This window comes from Leopardus geoffroyi, chromosome B3, assembly GCF_018350155.1.
Source record: "Leopardus geoffroyi isolate Oge1 chromosome B3, O.geoffroyi_Oge1_pat1.0, whole genome shotgun sequence".
In the NCBI taxonomy this organism is placed as follows: domain Eukaryota; kingdom Metazoa; phylum Chordata; class Mammalia; order Carnivora; family Felidae; genus Leopardus; species Leopardus geoffroyi.
The window spans coordinates 88,235,246-88,255,711 of NC_059337.1; the positions used below are offsets into that span (position 1 = coordinate 88,235,246).

The 20,466-nt window shown below is 36.2% G+C and overlaps 1 protein-coding gene across 4 annotated transcripts; it reads left to right on the top strand.

The window, feature by feature from the left end:
* The first annotated feature begins 50 nt into the window (after positions 1-50).
* Positions 51-18,744, top strand: GEMIN2 (gem nuclear organelle associated protein 2). Of its 4 annotated transcripts, XM_045450760.1 has the most exons (10): positions 52-230; positions 587-671; positions 2,666-2,755; positions 3,038-3,097; positions 5,441-5,554; positions 7,610-7,654; positions 8,959-9,027; positions 13,322-13,432; positions 16,436-16,494; positions 18,355-18,744. In XM_045450760.1, the coding sequence occupies exons 1-10, from the start codon at positions 94-96 to the stop codon at positions 18,392-18,394; spliced, it is 810 nt and encodes a 269-aa protein (XP_045306716.1). In that variant the 5' UTR covers positions 52-93; the 3' UTR covers positions 18,395-18,744. The 4 variants fall into 4 exon arrangements, with proteins under 4 accessions (XP_045306719.1, XP_045306716.1, XP_045306718.1 ...); XM_045450762.1 differs by lacking the exon at positions 13,322-13,432; XM_045450761.1 differs by lacking the exon at positions 7,610-7,654.
* The last annotated feature ends 1,722 nt before the right edge of the window (positions 18,745-20,466 follow it).

Here is a 20,466-nt window from a genome sequence, read left to right on the forward strand (position 1 = left end):
CCCTCAACTCCGCGCCTAAGGTGCCTACTTCTGCGCCTGCGCCGTGACCTAAATTTGGCGCATGCGCCGGATGGGACTGCTGGATTAAAAACCATGGCGTGGATACCAGCAGAGTCTGCAGTAGAAGAGTTGATGCCCCGGCTGTTGCCAGTGGAGCCCTGCGACTTGACAGAAAGTTTTGATCCCTCCGTACCCCCGAGCACGCCTCAGGAATACTTGAGGCGGGTCCAGTGAGTGATCTGACCCTTGAGGGTGGGCTGGTCGTCCTCTCTGCCCCCTAAATCTGATAAAGCGCTCTGCCCCCGCCTCTGTGGCCGTCCCCAATCTCTCGCGAGGTAGGGTCGAATCAGGATCACTTGATTGTATCTTTATATGGGCGAGTTTTACCTGTGTCAAGTTTGGTGCTCTTAAATTCCTTGCTTTCAGTCCAGTTAATTTCAGAAATATATTGTTTAGTACTTCAATTGCAATTCTGAACTTTGTTTTCTAATTTCGTTAAGAACTGTAGAAATGGATCGCTTGTTTTACTACACATGAACAAAGCACAGCCGTAATCACATTTCTTGGATTTATTACTTGTTTGTAGGATTGAAGCAGCTCAATGCCCAGATGTTGTGGTAGCTCAAATTGACCCAAAGAAGTTGAAAAGGAAGCAAAGTGTGAATGTTTCTGTAAGTTATATTACCCAGCAGGGGATTCTTCCTCCCCGCCCCCGCCAGAATTGAAAGATCAATGCTTGGTATCCCACAGTATCTCTGATGATATATGTAAGATTTGACTACTCCCTGTGACTTTAGACATTAACTTGTACTTTTTCCCTAAAAGGACAGTTGGCATTTACTGCTTCCAAAGAGGTTTTCAGTAACCCTGGCATTCATGAAGACTTACTGATCATATTTTAAGGAGGTGATCCAATCCTAAAGGACTCTTTAAATAGGTTACTTACACTATCCTTTATTTTTAGGGAACCTTTTCCCAGTTGTCTTCATAATTATTCTTGGACTGGTGTTTAATCTTACTTAGTATAGTTTGCATGTTTTGAATTTGACTGGGTTTTGTTTTTTAAGAATAGAAACTCAAGTTTCTTACATTTTTCTAACTACTTGAACACCTTGAACATGTTTTTCATTTATATTATCCAGAATATTTTTTTAAGTGTTTATTTATTTTGAGAGAGAGAGAGAAAGCAGGGGAGGTGCAGAGAGAGAGGAAGACAGAGAATCCCAAGCACGCCTGATATGGGGCTTGAACTCATGAACTGCAAGATCATGACCTGAGCTGAAATCAAGAGTCAGACGCTTAACTGACTGAGCCATCCAGGCACCACATATCCAGCATATTTTTTAATTAAGCAACTAGGTTGTGCCACTCACTGGGAATACAACAGAGAATAAGACAGAAAAATCCCTACCCTAGCAGAGTTTACATTCTCCTGAGGAAGACAGAGAGCAAACAAGCAAAGTAATAATTATATATTGTGACTATTGCTATGAAGAAAATTAAATGTATAATGACCAATAAGTAACAAGATAAAGTAGTCACAGAAGATCTCTTTGGGAACTTACTATTTAACCTAAGGTCAAAGGAAAGCAGCAGTTTGTAAATTGTGATAAGTCCTTTTCCTTTTATGTTCTAAGTAATTTCTTTATCTGATGTTTATAATCAGGAAATTTTAACTTAGATACTGTAATGTTTCATATCATTCCTATTTATAAGTTTTTAGTTGATGGAAGAGAAGGTCTTATATACTTAGCTTTTAAAAAGTGGCCGTACTGTTTTATTTCAAGGCAGTATGTGATTAATTTTGAACTGTTGTGCTGTCTTAGGAAGCTGAAGTAGCCCTTGTAAAGTCAAGTGTCTTAAATTATTTGAGAACATTCTACCCATACCAAAATCCTTTATTTGTGATGTATCTATTTGTTTCCAAAGTTTTGTTATTTTTTTAATGTTTTTTTTTTTTTAATGTTTATTTATTTTGAGAGAGAGACAGAGGGAGAGCAGGGGAAGGGCAGAGAGAGAGAGGGAGACAAAAAACCAGAATCAGGCTCCAGGCTCTGAGCTATCGGCACAGAGCTTGATATGGGGCTCGAACCCACAAACCATAAGATCACGACCTAAGCTAAAGTCAGACACTTAACCAACTGAGCCACCCAGGTGCCCCAAACAGTTTTGTTATTATAGAAAGATAGGACTAGATTATATCTTCAGGACTCATATAATATTTCTTAGTTTAGAAACTTCAACTATGAACCATTCCGGATTGCTCTTATTGAAGTGACTATGCAAGGATCATTTCCTAATGTTTAATGTGTGTTTGTTTGGGAGAGAGAGAGAGAGAGAGAGCGAGCGCGTGCGCTCAAGTCGGGGAGGGGCAGAAAGAAAGGGAGACACACAATCCAAACCAGGCTCCAGGCTCAAACTCAGGAACCATGAGATCATAGCCTGAACCACCCAGGCTCCCCGTTTACTAATGTTTAAATTTGAACATAAATAGTAAAGTGAAAGGCCTATGTTTTGCATGTGCAAAAAGTATAGTATTTTTCTTATATGGTCTTCATCATCTACTTTATTACTCTTCATCTTGATTCTGCTTTTACTTTACAGAGGCATGAGATTCTACTTATACCACTGACATTTACTGTAATATTTATGAATTGATCTCTAGCTTTCAGGATGCCAGCCTGCTCCTGAAGGATATTCTCCCACACTTCAGTGGCAACAACAACAAGTGGCACAGTTTTCATCTGTTCGACAGGTAAGTGTACTTTATTTAAACCAAATTAAACCTCTCTCCCCTCCCTCCCTTCCTCCATCAAGATTTATTTCTGTTCTTAGACCATAGTTGTAAAAATAAGATTCATTATTCTGAAGGATGAAGTTAAAATATTTATGAATCAATTACCAAATAATAATTATTAGAGATAATACAGTTTGAAACATGTTTTCCAAATTTCAGGATTGTTAGAATGTTGCACAGCTGATTTCTTTTCAGTTATCCATTCACTGGAGATCACTTGTCTAACTTTTCTTCCTTCAGAGTGTGATCAGACATAGAAGTCACTGGAAATCACAACAGTTGGACAGTAATGTGACCATGGTATGTAAGTTTCTTTAAGTTGTACAATGTGTACCTATTTGAGATGGTTCCTATTTATTGCCAGTCTTTAAAGATTCACCTACTTAACCTATATTATTTTTGTTCCTTTTCACTGACCATTAATAGAAACAATTCCATTATATTGGTGGTCTTAAAAATATAGAATCAGTAATGCAAGTTGTTATTTTATGACAGTTTTAATCCATAGCATCTTGAGAGGCTTTGGATAGGTATTGTTAGGCCTCTACAAATTTTAAGAGTTCTTCTAGACATTGCTTTTTTAGAAAATAAATATATTTTTTAAAGAAAGAAAATAAATATATTTTCAGTATTTACAAAAAGATTCAATGAGGTAATGGTGCCATACCACAGACATTTTGCTAAAGCCCGTCATGCATACTAGAAAGTAGTATTTTCTGTGCTTTATCAACTTAGATATAATTTTAAACTCTTCGGGAAATATGTTCTCTCTGGACTACTGAATAAAAAGGGGAGTTGGGGAGGAGATGGATACATCGTTCCAGGACAATACTTTTAATGTTTTAGGGAGTCTCATGTTCTTCCTGAGAATCAAACGCAAGTTATTTATCTTCAAAGGAGAAAATTGTGTGCCCCAGCACACAGTTTTGCTCACAGTTTCAGGTAGCTGGTAGATTCCAGGTTTTAGAAGCTTCCTATAGGCAGTGCTTCCTAATGTCTTTTACATGGTGACACATTGGGATAAACGGAGGAGGCTGCTTGCATAGCCTTGGACCACCAGCTGAAAGCTGAGAGATTCACTATATAGACTCTACTTTCTTCTCCATACCAATTGAAAGCTCTGCTCTAGGAAAAGTGTGAAATGAACTAATGTTACTTGCCCACAGTCATTTAACTCATAAAAGGGATAGCTGAAATTCAAATTGAAGTTTGTTTGGTTATAAAGCCTTTTGCTGTGTTGTGAGGCCTCCTGGTAAAAAGGGGGTAGGGGAGGAAGGGTAGATGAGTAGATTTTTTTTTTTCTTGCTCAGCATCAGGACTTTAGGGTACATGCTTACTAATTTAAAAAGAAGCTGCATCAGTAACATTATGACAACGTAATTTTGTCAAAAATGTAAATGACCTAACATAATTGATTGAATAAATTCTGGTCCATCAAAACTGGAATATTAATAGCAATAACATGTTCATCATGGCAAAAGTAATCGTTACGTAAATAATGAAATGAAAAATGTCTAAAGCATTCTGACATTTAAAGCAACTATATAAATATAAACATTTATTGATCTATTCAATCATTTATTATAAAGTACCTGCTGTAGTTAATAATCCGGGAATTATTCAGTGTTACCTGAAGCAGAAATAGTCTCTGACCTAATGGAGTAATGGAAAGGGCAAATACATTGTTTTAGTACAATAGACCTTTTCGGGGTCTCATATCTGTCCTGAGAATCTAATGAAAGCTATTTATCCTCAGGGGGAAAAACTGTACCTATGCAAAGTAATGTGCAAGTTGATATGTACAAATAAAAATTGTTTCTTAATGTGGTTACATTGAGCTGAATGCCTCTCCCCACTGGTCCTACATTTGATGGTGTAATATAAACCTATTCTTTCTTTGACTGAACTGCCCTTCCAGGTATGCGAAGTACGTCATCCTGTCTCTTTCCCTGGTATAAACATCCTTTGTTCTTATAAACATTCTTAGTGTGTTTTTTTTCCATACCAGTTTCCATCTTTATCACCCTTTTCTGAGCCTACTCTTGTTAGTGTCCATTAAAGTGTGATCCAAACTGGACATGTCCCACGTAATGTGTGACACTTGGGCACTGTATTAGTTTGCTAGAGCTGCCATAACAAAATACTACAGATTGGGTGTTTTAACAAACAGTAATTTATTTTCTTACAGCTCTATAGACTGTGAAGTCTCAGATCAAGGTGTTAGTAGGTTTGACTCCTCTTGAGGCCTCTTTGGCTTGCAGATGGCTATCTTCTCGCTGTGTCCTCACATGGTCTTTCCTATGTGCACAAGCATCTCTAGTGCCTCTTGGCATGTCTGAATTTCCTCTTATAAGGACAGTAGTCAGATTGGATGAAAGCCCACCCTAAAAACCTGATTTTAATATAATCCATTATAAAGGTCCTGTCTCCAGATACAGTCACAGTCTAAGATACTGGAAGTTAGGGCTTCAACATACGAATTTTGGTGAGACAAAATTCAGCCCATAACAGGTACCATATCTTTGTGTTGAAGTTGTGGGAATACAGAGGACCTCACTTCTTTTTTTACTATTCAGTAAAAGAAAAATACATAGAAATAAGTAAATTCCTTTTTTTTTTTTTTTTTTTTTCTTTTTCTTTTAGCCAAAATCTGAAGATGAAGAAGGCTGGAAAAAATTTTGTCTGGGTGAAAGGTTATGTGCTGAAGGGGCTGTGGGACCAGCTACAAGTGAAGGTCCTGGAATCGATTATGTACAAGTAGGTGATATGTGGATAAACAAAAGTGTTCTAATTTTGGTGTGTCATTTAACATAAAGACTTCACAAACTACAGCCTAGGCCGAATCTAGTCTGCAGCCCGTTTTTGTGCAGCCAATGAGCTATGACTGTTTTTTATAATACTAAGCGACTGAGACCATGTGTGGCCTGCAAAGCCTAAAATACTTACTGTTTGCCTCTTTACAGAAAATGTTTGCCAACCTATGACTTAGTTAAGTGGCTCTTTAACTTAAAAATGTGCAGCCCAGGGGCGCCTGGGTGGCGCAGTCGGTTAAGCGTCCGACTTCAGCCAGGTCACGATCTCGCGGTCCGTGAGTTCGAGCCCCGCGTCGGGCTCTGGGCTGACGGCTCAGAGCCTGGAGCCTGTTTCCGATTCTGTGTCTCCCTCTCTCTCTGCCCCTCCCCCGTTCATGCTCTGTCTCTCTCTGTCCCAAAAATAAATAAACATTGAAAAAAAAAAAAAAAAAAAAAATTTAAAAAAAAAAAAAAAAAAAAAAAAATGTGCAGCCCAGTTTTTGAAACAGTGTACTGTGACCTTTCTTAGGTGGGCTTCTTATCTCTTAGGTTTTAGCTATGTGATAATTTTGTGAGTTAGATAAAATTCAGGATTTTTGTTTTTTCTTTTTAATGTTTATTTTTGAGAGAGAACCACACACACGTGCACATGCGTGCAAGCAACGGAGGGGCAAAGAGAGGAGACAGAGGATCTAAAGTGGGCTCTGTGCTTTCAGTGCAAGGCCCAATGCGGGGCTGAAACTCAGAACTGTGAGATCACGACCTGAGTGGAAGTCGGATGCTTGAGCTGCTCAGGTGCCCCCAGGGCTTTTTTTTAGCCTGGGTTATGAGTTTTGAGTCGTCAGGGAAACAAAGGAAAACATGACACAGATGCTTAAAAATGCTTAGTAGATTTCAGGGGCACCTGAGAGGCTTGACTGGTTAAGCATCCAACTCTTGACTCTTGGTTGTGGCTCAGGTCATGATCTCACGGTTCCTGAGTTTGAGTCCTGCGTCAGGCTGTGCCCTGACAGTGGGAAGACTGCTTGGGATTCTCTCTCTCCCCCTTTCTCTCTATTCTTCCACCACTTGCATGCGTGCACTCTTTTTTTCTCTCTCAAAATAAATAAATAAACCTAAAAAAAATACTTAGTAGATTTCATATTCTGGAGATGAAGTGTTAACAACACTTCACAAAACAACAAAAACTAATTGGTCCAAAAAATGTAAAATCTCCAAAAATCATGAAAAGATCAAGAACCCAATTAAAACAGAAAAGGCAAAGGATATAAGTAGCTCACAGAAAGAAAAATATGAATTTCTGTTACATGAGAAGATGCCTGCATTCACTTGTAATAGAAATATAAGTCCACTGAGCTGCTATTTTCCAGCTAACGTTGACAAAGGAAATTTGATATTCTGTGTCAACAAGGGTTGGGAAAATAGGCAGTCTTACACATGGTGGTAGGGGTATAAGTAAATTCAGATCTATAAGCTAGCTATCTTGACACTGTTTCTTACACAATCTGTTGTTCTTCTGGGTAATATCCATAATGTATGTTAGATTTCAAAATGTATTTTAATTTGACAATTAAAACTTATTAAAATTTATTGTATTTATTTTACTTATATATACAAGTAAAATACATCATGTGAAAGAACCATTTAAGGACGCAGAGTTAATGCATATCCTCTTAACTTTCTCAGAAATCAGTGCTGTTTTCATAATGAGGGATCCCAGCATTAAACTTCAGCGTACTTTTTTAACTGAATCAGATTAGGTTTGAAAAAAAATCACTCTAAGTCAAGTACCTTTAATTCCTAAAATGTTAGCTTTAGCTGAAGATTTTGAAAAAGTGTATACAACATGTTATTGTCATAGTATCAATTTTTTCATATTATCATTTTAAGAAATTTCATACTTTAACATTTTAATTACTGAAATCATTATCTTTAAATTTATGTAGTCAAATTGAAAAACATTTTTCAATACCTCCTTTATAATACCATTTAGTAAATTTCAGTCTCATTTTTCTTTCAGATTGGTTTTCCTCCCTTGCTTAGTATTGTTAGCAGAATGAATCAGGTAAAATCCATAATAAGGATGTATTTATTCTTTTATTTCCAATGTGTATGAAAGTATTATGAATACATTTATTGAACACTTACAATATGTAAGATCCTGTCCTAAACTCTTTAACAGTTCTTATTTAATCACCAATATAACCCTTTATGGGGAGTTATTATTAATATCCAACTTTTATGGATTAGGAAACAGAATTGGAGATGGTTTTTCAGCAAAATTTAATGGCAACACTGGGATTCAATCCCAGTTTGACCTAAGTCCAGAGCTCATGCTAAATCATTTTGCTAAACTATTCAATTGTGTACATTTCAGTTATAAGTCAGATTTTGGGATTTGAAGTAAAATGAAGGTGAAATTGCTATGAAATACACAGGGGCGCCTGGGTGGCTCAGTTGATTAAGCCTCTGACTTCGGCTCATGTCATGATCTAGCAGTTAGTGAGTTCAAGCCCAACATTGGGCTCTGTGTTGACAGCTTAGAGCCTGGAGTCTGCCTCGGATTCTGTCTCCTTCTTTCTGCCCCTCCCCTGCTTAAGGTCTGTCTCTCTTTACCTCTCAAAATTAAGCATTAAAAAAAAATTAAAAAGAAAAAGAATAAAATAATTTCTTAGACAAAAGGGGAGAAAAATGGACTTTGGTTCTTCAGTCTTTTAGGATGAGGAATTCTATTACCTACTTAAAGAGCAAGTAAAAATTTTGATTGTTTTGCCTTCACATAGCACTAGGTGCCCTTGGAAGATAAAATTTTTTAAGGGTCATACGCTGTTGTAAATCATATACTGGCTAACAGTTTCACTTACTTGATCATTTGCATTAAATGCTGTAGTAGTCATTCTCAGTGTCCAACTATACTTGACTAAGCAAGAGAATATTTTCAATAGTTTAATAAATTCTGTCTATATAGCTTTAAAACAGATCTTTCTCCACAGTAACTTTTTTTTATATTTTTACTTTGACTTAATGAAAATAACTTGAAGGTATTTATGCAAAGATTTTTTTAAGAGCACATGGAATTTTTCGAGTATTTATAAACTAAATTAGTAGTTACAAACTAAATCCTAGGATTTAAACCAAGATATTGATACTTGAAAGTATATAAGAATATTTGTCTAAAAAGTCTTCTCACTGAGTGAGCCACCTAACCAATTACTAACTACAATCATAATTTTCTCTGGAAGTCTAAAGAATGGGACCATTTTAAATATCAGAGTTGTTTTCTAACTAAACTTAATGAAACCCATGTTGAGCTTGTCTTTGTTTTATTACTAATTCATTTCTTCCACTTCCCCTTTCTCCTTTTTTTAGGCAACAGTAACTAGTGTCTTGGAATATCTGAGTAATTGGTTTGGAGAAAGAGACTTTACTCCAGAATTGGTAGTATTGCTTCTTTTTATTTTAATAATGCAGACAAAATTATACATACTTATTTCATATATGAGATATGACTAACATGTTTATGTATAGGTGTATGTATCATACCTGTGTATAATTATGTGTATGATGTAAACTATGTTTGTTTGCACTGAAATTAGTAATTTATGCTAGCATGCAAATCAACATGCTACTTCTTTTGTTGAAAAAGACTTGCCTTAGAAAAAGTCAACTAAAGAGTTGATTTATATCCTGAGAGAAGCAACATATCTCATGGCAGTGTAGTAACAAACAGTCACAAACTGGCATCCAGTCTGGAGGTCCCATTTTGACTGGCTTAACAAAGTTTGAAATACATTTTCTCAAATGGCTTTGAAATCCAATCCACAAAAGAATAGTAAATGCCAACAATAATACCAAGCACTATGTGCCAGGCATTACTCTAAGAACTTTGAATATAGTGACTCCTTGAGTCCTCCAGTAACCTATGAGCTGTTATTTGCATTTTACAGATAAGGAAACTGGAGCACATAAGGATTCAGTAACTTGCTTAAGATCACACATCTCATAACTGGCAGAACAGAGATTCACACCCCAGCAGTCTGGCTATACTCTTAACCACTACGCTTCAATGGCCCCTCTACTTTATAGTTTTATATTCACAGCTCATTTTTCACCTTCAAAAACGGGGTCAGTTTGATGGGCATTATATAAATGAATTATCTGCATTAATCCCCTAGTAAGAAATTTTATTGTCCTTTGAAGCTAGATTTGATTTTTAGAAACATGTATTTTTTATAGTTAAAGATATTTGTAAAAGAGTGTACCTGAGGCTCCAAAGCTCCCTGTCAAAGCATAAGATATAATCTTTGCCCTCCAGAAGTTTAGAATCTGTCTGGGAGAAACAGATAAACCAACATTATATAGTGTACAAATTTCTAAGCTTGCCATTCAGCCAACTGGCTTAGATAAGGCTCTTACATAATTATGATGGTGATATCCTTTATCACTAGATTTTCATTTTTTGTTTTTGTATTTTATTCTTTTAAGTCTCTGCTATGTTACATGTACTTTTCTTAAGGGGAAAACAATGTTTAAAATCACTGCTTCTAAAAAATAAATCAAAATAAATCACTGTTGGGGCACCTGGGTGGCTCAGTTGGTTAAGCGTCTGACTTTCGCTCAGGTCATGATCTCACGGTTTATGAGTTTGAGCCCCAAATTGGGCTCTGTGCTGACAGCTCAGAGCCTGGAGCCTGCTTCCAATTCTGTGTCTCCCACTCTTTCTGCTCCTCCCCAACTCGGGCTTTGTCCATCTCTCTCAAAAATAAGTAAAAGCATTAAAAAAATGTTTTTTAATTAAAAATAAACAAAAATTAAAAAAATAAATCACTGTTTCTGATTCAGTGCTCAAACATGTCTTTTACATAGTATAATTAACGTATTATTCTGGAATTTTTAGCTCATATTACATATATATGTTTCCGTATGATAATATAATTCACATAATTTCCATTGTCTTAATGCCTTATAGTTTACTTTGATTCTCTCATTATGATCATTTGAGTTCTTCCTTATATTTTACAATCATGACTAAATTATAAACATTTATATTAATTTCATTTTAATTGTCAATTTCTTAGGATATTGCTAGAATATAATTATTGGGTCAAGGTTTTATAAGCATTTGTAACACTCTCCCAGATTGCTTTCCAAAAGGAATGAACTAGTTAAGAATGCCGTCAGCAAAGGATTCATATTTCTTTTTCCTGCAACTCTATTTTTCTGGAACCATATGCAATTGCTATTTCTGTAGTTTAAAAACATTTGATTATCAGTAATTCAGTATGGTTCAATCTAACATTTTATAATTTCTGTTTTCAAATTGAGTGAATTTATAGTAGTATTTCAAATTAAAGACAATTTATATTTCTTTCAGTGTCAGTGAAACAATATTTTTCCCATGCATTAGTATATTAGCTATACCTTCAATAGAAAACTTTGTTCATATTCGTGTTACTTGTTCATTGGCATCTGTGTATTGAACTCTAAATTCTGTATCAATTCTTTCTGTCTGATAGTGACCTTTTAGCAGTATTACATGACCTGTTTTCCCTCTCTTCCTTTAATCTTTATTTTTTTAACTCTGTGCTGTAAGATTTTTTTTGATTTTTTTTTTTTTTTAACTTCTAAAGATTACTCACTGAAGAGGGTGGTAAGTTTGGTTTTTCCTATTAATTAGTGAAAGCATATTACCAAAAAGTAACTGTATTTGCCAGAGGAACCATCGAAGTGTTTCTGAACCAATGACAACTGCTTTACTAACTTGTAACCTAGTTAATCCTTTGAGTCTAACTTTGAATAACTGTCTCTTAAATCAACAGTGTTCAATTTCTGTATCCAAGTAACCATACCATCAGAACACTCCTATTGAGAATATCAGTGTTTAAAGTAAAAACCTAGATCATGAAGTTTGCTTATCATATACTAACAAAAGGAAAATGGAACTCTTTTTGAAAATTTCTGTACTTGGGATTACTTTAATATTTTTTTGAGAAATACAGCCTCATTTTTCATCCAAATATAAAAGTATTAAGGAAAAATTTTTTGCTATTTTGTGGTGGGTTTTATGTTTTAGTATTGCCACAGTGTGCTCACTGTTTGCTGACCTTTGAAAAAAGGAACCTCTCAGTATAAATCTTAGACAATCAGAGGTTTAAGCACCATTTGAATACCTGTATGCCAGCTATATATAGTAAATGTGGTGCTGAACATGTGAGTCAAGTTTAAATGTACAATAGCTTTTTTGATATAGAAGAGAATTCCACTTACTATTTATTTAAAAAAACCTAGATGTGAATCTTTTGTTTAGGAAAAAGTTTTATTGATTTTGGGGTTGCTTGAGGAGCTAATTTACTTTTGTTGCATAAATTGCTATGTAACAGTTGTTCTAATATTCTTTAGGTTTCTCCAAAGTGATGTATTGCTCAGATTAAACTCTGTCATATACACTGCTGGTAGAAATATAATTGGATACATCTTTTATGGAGTAAAATTTAGTGGTTATATCTCAGAAACCTTTATGAACATACATACGCTTTGATACCACCATTTTATTTCTAGGAATTTAGCCCAAGAAATCAATGAGAAATGCTCTAAAACTTATTTTAGGGACATTTATTACACTATTTTTTATATAACAGCAACAAATTAAACCATTAAGTGCTCAATAATAGGAAATTGGCTAAGTAAGTTTTGGTGCATCCAAAATGGAACATTCATTTCACAAATATTTTAATTAAGCTCCTGTTGTGTTCCAACTCTAGACTGAGTCCTGGGTGTATAATATCTATCATTATAACCTCACAGAGTTTGGGGGAAAGAAAGAATAAACCAGCTATGATAGGAAAGTATGATAAGTACTTGGTTAAAGAGTATTTATATAAGTGCTATGTTGAGATTAATAACATTCCCTCGTTAATCCCATTTAACAATGTTGGGAGATATTTATTATGTATTGCAAGTAAAAGAGATGGTAACAAAATGTCATTACCCCACTATTAATGTTACAATAATGATAAAACTTTATCTTTTAAAAGTTGTATGTGTAAATAGGAAAAAGATGAACATTTTTTAAGTTTTAGCAAAAATTTTATCTGAATGGTGGGATTGCAGGTTTATTTGTTTGTGCTTTTTGTATTCTTCAGTTTTTCTGCATTAAATATATATTCCTTTTGTAAATGAAAAGAAAAAAACCTATTTTATTTTATTTATTTTTAGTGGTCTGAAAAAACCATTTTAAAAGAGGATGGGGATAGATTTCATTTGCCATGGTACTTAATAGAAGTATAGAAGTATCAAAACATTATTTCATCTAGAGTATAGTTCCTTTGTATAGACACAGGGGACAGAGTTACAAAATTATAAAATTATTCATGTATCTGTCTATGGACGGAAGAGGAAAAAATGTATCTTAATTTTTGCATGGACTTACACACTTCTTAATGTAGTTTTCTGGTCATGAATTAGGGCTTCATTTATAGTAAGAACCTCTGAAATGAACTCTTTAGGGCTAAGGGCATTTTGAAGTGTCTGATGTTCTGTGTTTATAGTAAGAGGATACAAAAGAGATCAGCTGGCTGTCTAGATGATCCTTTGTTGTCTGTATCCAAACATAATACAGTTAAATGTTACATAAAGTTATCCATAGCAAATAACCAGACACAACATTGGACAATTTTAAGTTAAACTTATAGTGTAGTATTTGCTACTTACTACCTTTTAAAATCCTGTTTAGGGAAGGTGGCTTTATGCTTTATTGGCTTGTCTTGAAAAACCTTTATTACCTGAGGCTCATTCACTGATTCGGCAGCTTGCAAGAAGGTGCTCTGAAGTAAGACTCTTAGTGGTAAGTTACAACTTACTATTTCAAATTGAAAGCACTCTTCAATTTATATGGTGATAAAAAGGATCCCATTGAAATAGGAAAATGTGGAATATTTTATTAGTGGAGGTTAGATTTAGGCACGTAATAAAAATAGGCCTAAAATAACAGGTTAAACAAAATGGAACTGTTTTTTTCTCAGATAAAAGAAGTCTGGGGGTGCCTGGCTGGCTTAGTCTGAAGAGCATGTGACTTGATCTCGGGGTCATCATTCAAGCCCCACATTGAGTGTAGAGATGACTTAAATCAAGTTTAAAAGAAATAAATATTAAGGGGTTCCTGGGTAGCTCAATCAGTTAATTGTCTGCCTCCTAGGCTTGATCTCATGGTCATGAGTTCAAGCCCCAAATTGGGCTCTGTGTGGAGCCTACTTAAAGAAAAAGAAAAATTTAAATAAGGAAAGTCTACAAGTGGATAGATCAGATTTAAGATGGCAGTAACCCAGGCCTTTCAGTTCTGCTTCGTGGCTTCCATCTTCAAGCTCACCTCATGATCCAGGACAGCTGCTGGAGCTTCAGCCACTATATTATTTGCTTTTAGGAAGCTAGAAAGAAGAGAAGGTATCCTCTAATAAAGTTTCCCAGAGGTTCCACAAGCACATCTGGCTATGTAGCTCAGTCAAAATTTAGTCACATGGCCATAAGGAACTGTGAGAAATGTTTACTTTTAGCTGGTGGCAGTGTCCTTAGCTAAAACTGAGCTTCATTTGCTAAATAGTAAGGGGACACAAGCTGGAATGGTCAACTAACAGTCTCTGACAAAATGATTATTTTGAATTTCTCCAGTCAGATGCTTAACTAACTCATGCCTGCAGCATTATAAATAAATTTTATGCTGGATTAAGCCCATTTGTGGTTTTTTCTTTCATCCCTTCTTTCCCTTCCACAAAATGTATACTTGTTCTCCACTGACTATTCCAAAATATTTTCATTAAACATCCATGCTATGGCCCAAACTAACTTATATGGCCTGTACTCCAAGCCAAATGTACTTGCTACTAATACTCAGTAAATATTTCCCATGTTTTGTTCCTAGACTTTATTTCCTCTACAGAAGTGCCTTTTCAGGCTTCTAGTTCTGCATCTAAATACCATTTACTTTTTACAATCTGGCTCATATTCTACTACTTTTTTTTTTTAAGTTTTTATTGATTTATTTTGAGAGAGAGAGAGAGTGCAAGCCGGGGAGGTGCAGAGAGAAAGGGAGAATCCCAAGCAGGCTCTGCACTAATAGTGCAGGGCTAAAACTCATAAACCTTGAGATCATGACCTGAGCCGAAGTCATACGCTTAACCAGCTGAGTTACCCAGGCTGCCTCATATTCCACTACTTTCTATGATACTTTCCCTGATCCTAACAATTAAGAAGAATCTCTGTATCCTCTATTTTCCCAGTATACTTTGTATCTTTTTTATGGGCACTTAGCACATTTTTCCTTTCATTAAAGTTAATACAGATATTTCATCTTCTGTGCTATTAGCAAGTAGTAGGTTTTATTTAGCTTTGTTCCATATAGCACTTGACACATAGAGTTGAGTACACTAACACCAAGGAAGTTTGTCCTGAGTTTGAATTAACATGGGATATGTCTGTCACAACATTACTCAATAGGTTATTGTGACTATATCTTGAAATGTATAAAAATAAATATCAGGGGCGCCTGGCTGGCTCAGTTGGCAGGCCATGTGACCCCTGATTGTGGGGTCGTTAGTTCAAGCCCCTACGTTCGGTGTGGAGATTACTTTAACAAACTAAAATCTTGGGGTGCCTGGATGGTTCAGTCAGTTAAGTGTCTGATTCTTGATTTCTGCTCAGGTCATGATCTCACCATGGTTTGTGGATTGAACCCCCCATGGGGCTCTGCACTGTCAACACAGGGCCTACTTGGGATTCTCTCCCTCTCTCTCCACGTTTTTTCCTGCTCGTGCACACACAAGCTCTCCAAAATAAACTTTAAAAAAGTAATTTTAAAAAAATCTTAAAATGAAGAATGAATGAATAAATAAATAAATTTTATACTCTGTAAGACCACTTTATAAAACATACAGTTCAGCAACTACCTTCATTACAATTGAGAACCCTTACCTGAACTGGTTTCTGGTATGTCTGTTATTTTTTTTACATTTATTTATTTATTTTTGAGAGACTGAGACAGAACACAAGTGGGGGAGGGGCAGAGAGAGGGGGACACAGAATCTGAAGCAGGCTCCAGGCTCTGACCTGTCAGTACAGAGCCCGACATGGGGCTTGAACTCACAAACTGTGAGATCACGACCTGAGCCAAAGTCGGATGCTCAACCAATTGAGCCACCTAGATGCCCCTCTGGTATGTCTTAATTTAGAAGGGGTGCCTGGGTGGCTCAGTGGTTAAGCGTCCGACTTCGGCTCAGGTCATGATTTCACAGTTCATGGGTTCGAGCCCCGCGTCAGGCTCTGTGCTGACAGCTCAGAGCCTGGAGCCTGCTTCAGATTCTATGTCTCCCTCTCTCTCTGTCCCTCCCCGGCTCACACTCTGTTTCTCTCTCTCTCTCTCAAAAATAAACACTAAAAAAAAAAAATTTTTTTTTTTAATTTAGAAGCCAGGATTTCACTCCTCAGTTGTAAGCTCTTTAACACATTTTTATATAATTTTTTTTCACTACTGTCTAGTTAGGATATAGGCTCTTTTTTTTTTTTTTTTTTTTTTTTCTCCTCTACTTGGAACAAGAAAAGATCTCTCTCCCAAGTTATTCTCCTTTGAGCCTTCAACTGTTTCTTTTCCCTGTTGAGGATCTTTCTTCAAAAGATCATGTTAGATGTTCCTCAAGGGTTATTAATTCTATAATTTTCTCCTTTTTCTTTGAGGTTTTCTATTGCCGTGTGATTATTACTATTATCTAATAAATTTTTCATGTTTTACATCTTAAAAGCAAATTTGCTTCAGAAATATTAGGGAGAACTCTACATTTTTCTGTTTTTTTCCCTTTAGGACAGCAAAGATGATGAGCGGGTTCCTGCTTTGAATTTATTAATCTGCCTGGTTAGCAGGTAAGTAACCCTTGGCTCCTTGCTTTATAATAGTGTTATTAATGGAGACTATTGTTTTCATTTTTTTTTTTTTAATTTTCTTTTTTTTTTTTAACATTTATTTTTGAGACAGAGAGAGACAGAGCATGAACGGGGGAGGGTCAGAGAGAGTGAGACACAGAACCTGAAACAGGCTCCAGGCTCTGAGCTGTCAGCACAGAGCCCGATGCGGGGCTCAAACTCACAGACCGCAAGATCATGACCTGAGTCGAAGTCGGACGCTTAACTGACTCAGCCACCCAGGCGCCCCTATTGTTTTCATTTTCAAGCAGAGGAAATTAAGGTGTAAAGAAACAATATTATATGTATCGCAATTCCCTATTTTAAAAAAAATTTTTTTTTAATGTTTATTTATTTTTGAGAGAGAGACGGAGTGTGAGTGGGGAAGGGGCAGAGAGAGGGAGACAGAGAATCCAAAGCAGGCTCCAGGCTCTGAGCTGTCAGCACAGAGCTTGACGTGGGGCTTAAACTCACAAACCATGAGATCATGACCTGAGCTGAAATCAGACGCTCAGCGGACTGAGCCATCCAGGTGCCCCACAATTCCCTATATTTCTAGTTTTTCTCTGTAAGTAATGCTTCAGTGAAGAACCTATTATTTCCTGAGGGCAAACTCCTAGAAGTAAGTTGAAAGGCATGCCATGTAGTTTTATTTATTTATGCATGTACTTTTTTTTAAAGTTTATTTATTTATTTATTTTGAGGTGGGGGGGGCAGAGGGGAGAAAGAGAAACCTAAGCAGGCTCTGCACTGTCAGCATGGAGCCCAATGTGGGTCTTGAACTCAACCCGTGAGATCATGACCTGAGCAGAAATCAAGAGTCAGATGCTTAACTGACTGAGCCACCCAGGCATGTAGTTTTAAAACAGATATTTATTAATAATTTCCCTTCCAGGGGCGCCTGGGTGGCGCAGTCGGTTGAGCGTCCGACTTCAGCCAGGTCACGATCTCGCGGTCCGTGAGTTCGAGCCCCGCGTCGGGCTCTGGGCTGATGGCTCGGAGCCTGGAGCCTGTTTCCGATTCTGTGTCTCCCTCTCTCTCTCTGCCCCTCCCCCGTTCATGCTCTGTCTCTCTCTGTCCCAAAAATAAATAAACGTTGAAAAAAAATAATAATAATAATAATTTCCCTTCCAGAAACTCATACCTTTCTGTATTCCCAGAAAGTGTCAGTGAGACCGCCCATCTCCTATTCAACACTGGGCATTTTCAATTAATATAAATATTTCCATTTTCATAATAAAAAGATGTAAATTATTTTTATTTACTTGTGTTTAATTACCAGTGAAGGTAAAAAATATTTCATTCTACTGCAGTTTTGTCTCATTTGATTATTTTTTATCTTGTTTTATAATTACATAAATACTTACATTATTCCAAAGTTAAAATTTTAATTCAAGATACATTTGAAATATTTTAGAATTCACCTTTATCGTCTTTAGCTTTTCTCCCCCTTAGTTTTCCATTTTATTATAAATTTTTGGTTTATCGTTCATTGTTTCTTTTTAAAAGTATAAGCAAGTATATATAAATATATCTGCATTTGTACACATGCTCACAAATGTAGCATACTAAACATACTGTTCTGTACCTTGCGTTTTTTTTTTTTCACTTATTAAATCCTAGAAACTGCACTATAGCAGTGTAGGTATTTTCTTCATTCCTTCTTTACAGAAGCCTCATAGTCTTCCACTGTGTTGATGTACTGTTATTTATTCAACCAGTGCCCTTATTGATGGATATTTGGGTTATTTGTGGTGTTTTGCTATTACAAATAGTGCTATTAACATTTTTTAAACATACGTTAAATTCTTTTTTTATTAGGTATTTTGACCAGCGTGATTTAGCTGATGAACCATCTTGATGTAGTTGATCTCTCAGGAACGGAAGATACTGGTGATGAAGGCAGCCTGAGTCTGAGGATATACAGTGACAACTCAAGTATCTTCAGCACTATTTGAAGGGTCTTCATCTTAACCTGTGCATCTCAACTTGATATTCAGAAGATAAATTGCATTGCTTTGAATATCCAAAGTATCTTTGGAAAATCCCAGCGAGTTTTTGATGAATAGTTTAAACAGTTTTCTGTAATCACATGCTTTTAAAACAAATTGAGTGCCATTTATTGGTGAAGCATCCTGTACAGAAACTGTATGGTGAAATTGTACAGAGGTGCTGTTTCATTGTGTTTTTACATATATACACATGAACTTTTCTTGTAAAAAAAGTTCTGAGCTTTGGCTCAGGTCGTGACCTCACAGTTTGTGTGATCAAGCCCCACATTGGGCTATGCACTGACATTATAGAGCCTGCTTGGGATTCTCTTTCTTCCTCTATCTGCCACTCCTCTCTATTTCTCTCTCAAAATAAATAAACATTAAAAAAAAAAAAATCTTGTTTGACTCTTGACAAAAGATAATGGATAAATGTCCTTACTATTAGAATTAAGATAATTTTGATTGGGGTGCCTGGGTGGCTCAGTCGGTTAAGTGCCCAACTTCGGCTCAGGTCCTGATCTCACAGTTCGTGGGTTAGAGCCCCTCATCAGGCTCTGTGCTATTAGCACAGAGCCCGGAGTCTACTTCAGATTCTGTGTCTCCCTCTCTCTCTGCCCCTCCCCCGCTCACGCTCTGTCTCACTCTCTTTTTAACTTGTTAACTTTTTAACATTTTCAATAATACTTTTTCTTAACACATCATTTTGTCTGTCAAATCTCTTCATATCACTTATAATTTATGTATTTTTTATCTATTTCTTTGTTGGTTAGGAATATTTTCTACTTTAACAAATTCAAGTAGCAATGGCTTTTCAGTAGGGGATTATTTTTCTCACACAACAAGAAGTCTAGAGGAGCTAGAGGAGATGGCTACTAGCATTGGTTCCATGATTGATCCCACAATACCAATGTCTCTGAGAATCTTTTGGCCTTTCCCTTGTGGTAACAAGATGGCCACTGCAGTTCAAGGCAATGTGTCTGTACTCAGGACCAAAAAAGGGGGAAGGAGTCAGAGCCTTTCACATCTGATTCTTTTGTCATGAAGGCAAAACCTCCAGAAATTCACAGCAGATTTGTGTTCATCTGTTGGCCACAGTGTATACCAGGATCACCTGTAGCTTGGAGAAGGGTGGGGAAGCAAAATTGTAAGCCTTTCCAGTCTTTCCAGTAAGAGGTAGAAAAGGAAAAAGGGGGGGGGGGGGCAGGGGAGTGAAAGGAAGAGGGGATTGGAAATACCTGTGGACCAAGCTACCAGTAGTTTTGCCACTAGTTACAAATTGACTAGAAATTTTATATTTGAATCTTGTTACATCTTAGCTGATTTTTAAATTATAGCCTAATAATCCAAATTGTGTTTTACCATAATTTAAACACTTTCATTGTTGGGTATCTAATCTGTTTTCAGTGTTAATCCCATATAGAAAATGCTGCCATGAATATCTTCATGTATAAAACTTTTTCCTTTCTTTGACCAGAAGTTCCCAAGAGTAAGGTTGCCAGTAATGAGTTTATCAGTTAATACTGCATTTGAAAACTGAACTGAGGTTTTAAAAATTAGGGATTTACTTTTGCTTCTCATAATAATTGTGGTGTAACAAGTTCAGGGTTGGTATAGCAGCTCTACAATATCTTAAATGCCCTGGACTACGTCCAGATTTCTCTTTCATCAATTTTAATAGCTTTCATCTTTTTAGTCATGATATGGTTGCTTTATCTCTTGCCTCATATCTGGATTCCAGAAAGAATAAAATGGCACCCCTCCCTCTTGTCTATATCAGGGGAGCAAAACATTACAAGAAACCCTCAATTTATGTATTATTTGCCAGCAATCTATAAAATTTTCTAATTATAAAGAAAGCTGGAAAGTATAATTTTTTAGCTGATAACACTGTCAGGCCTGCCAAAAATGGGGGTTCTGTTAGAAAAGAGAGTGAATATTG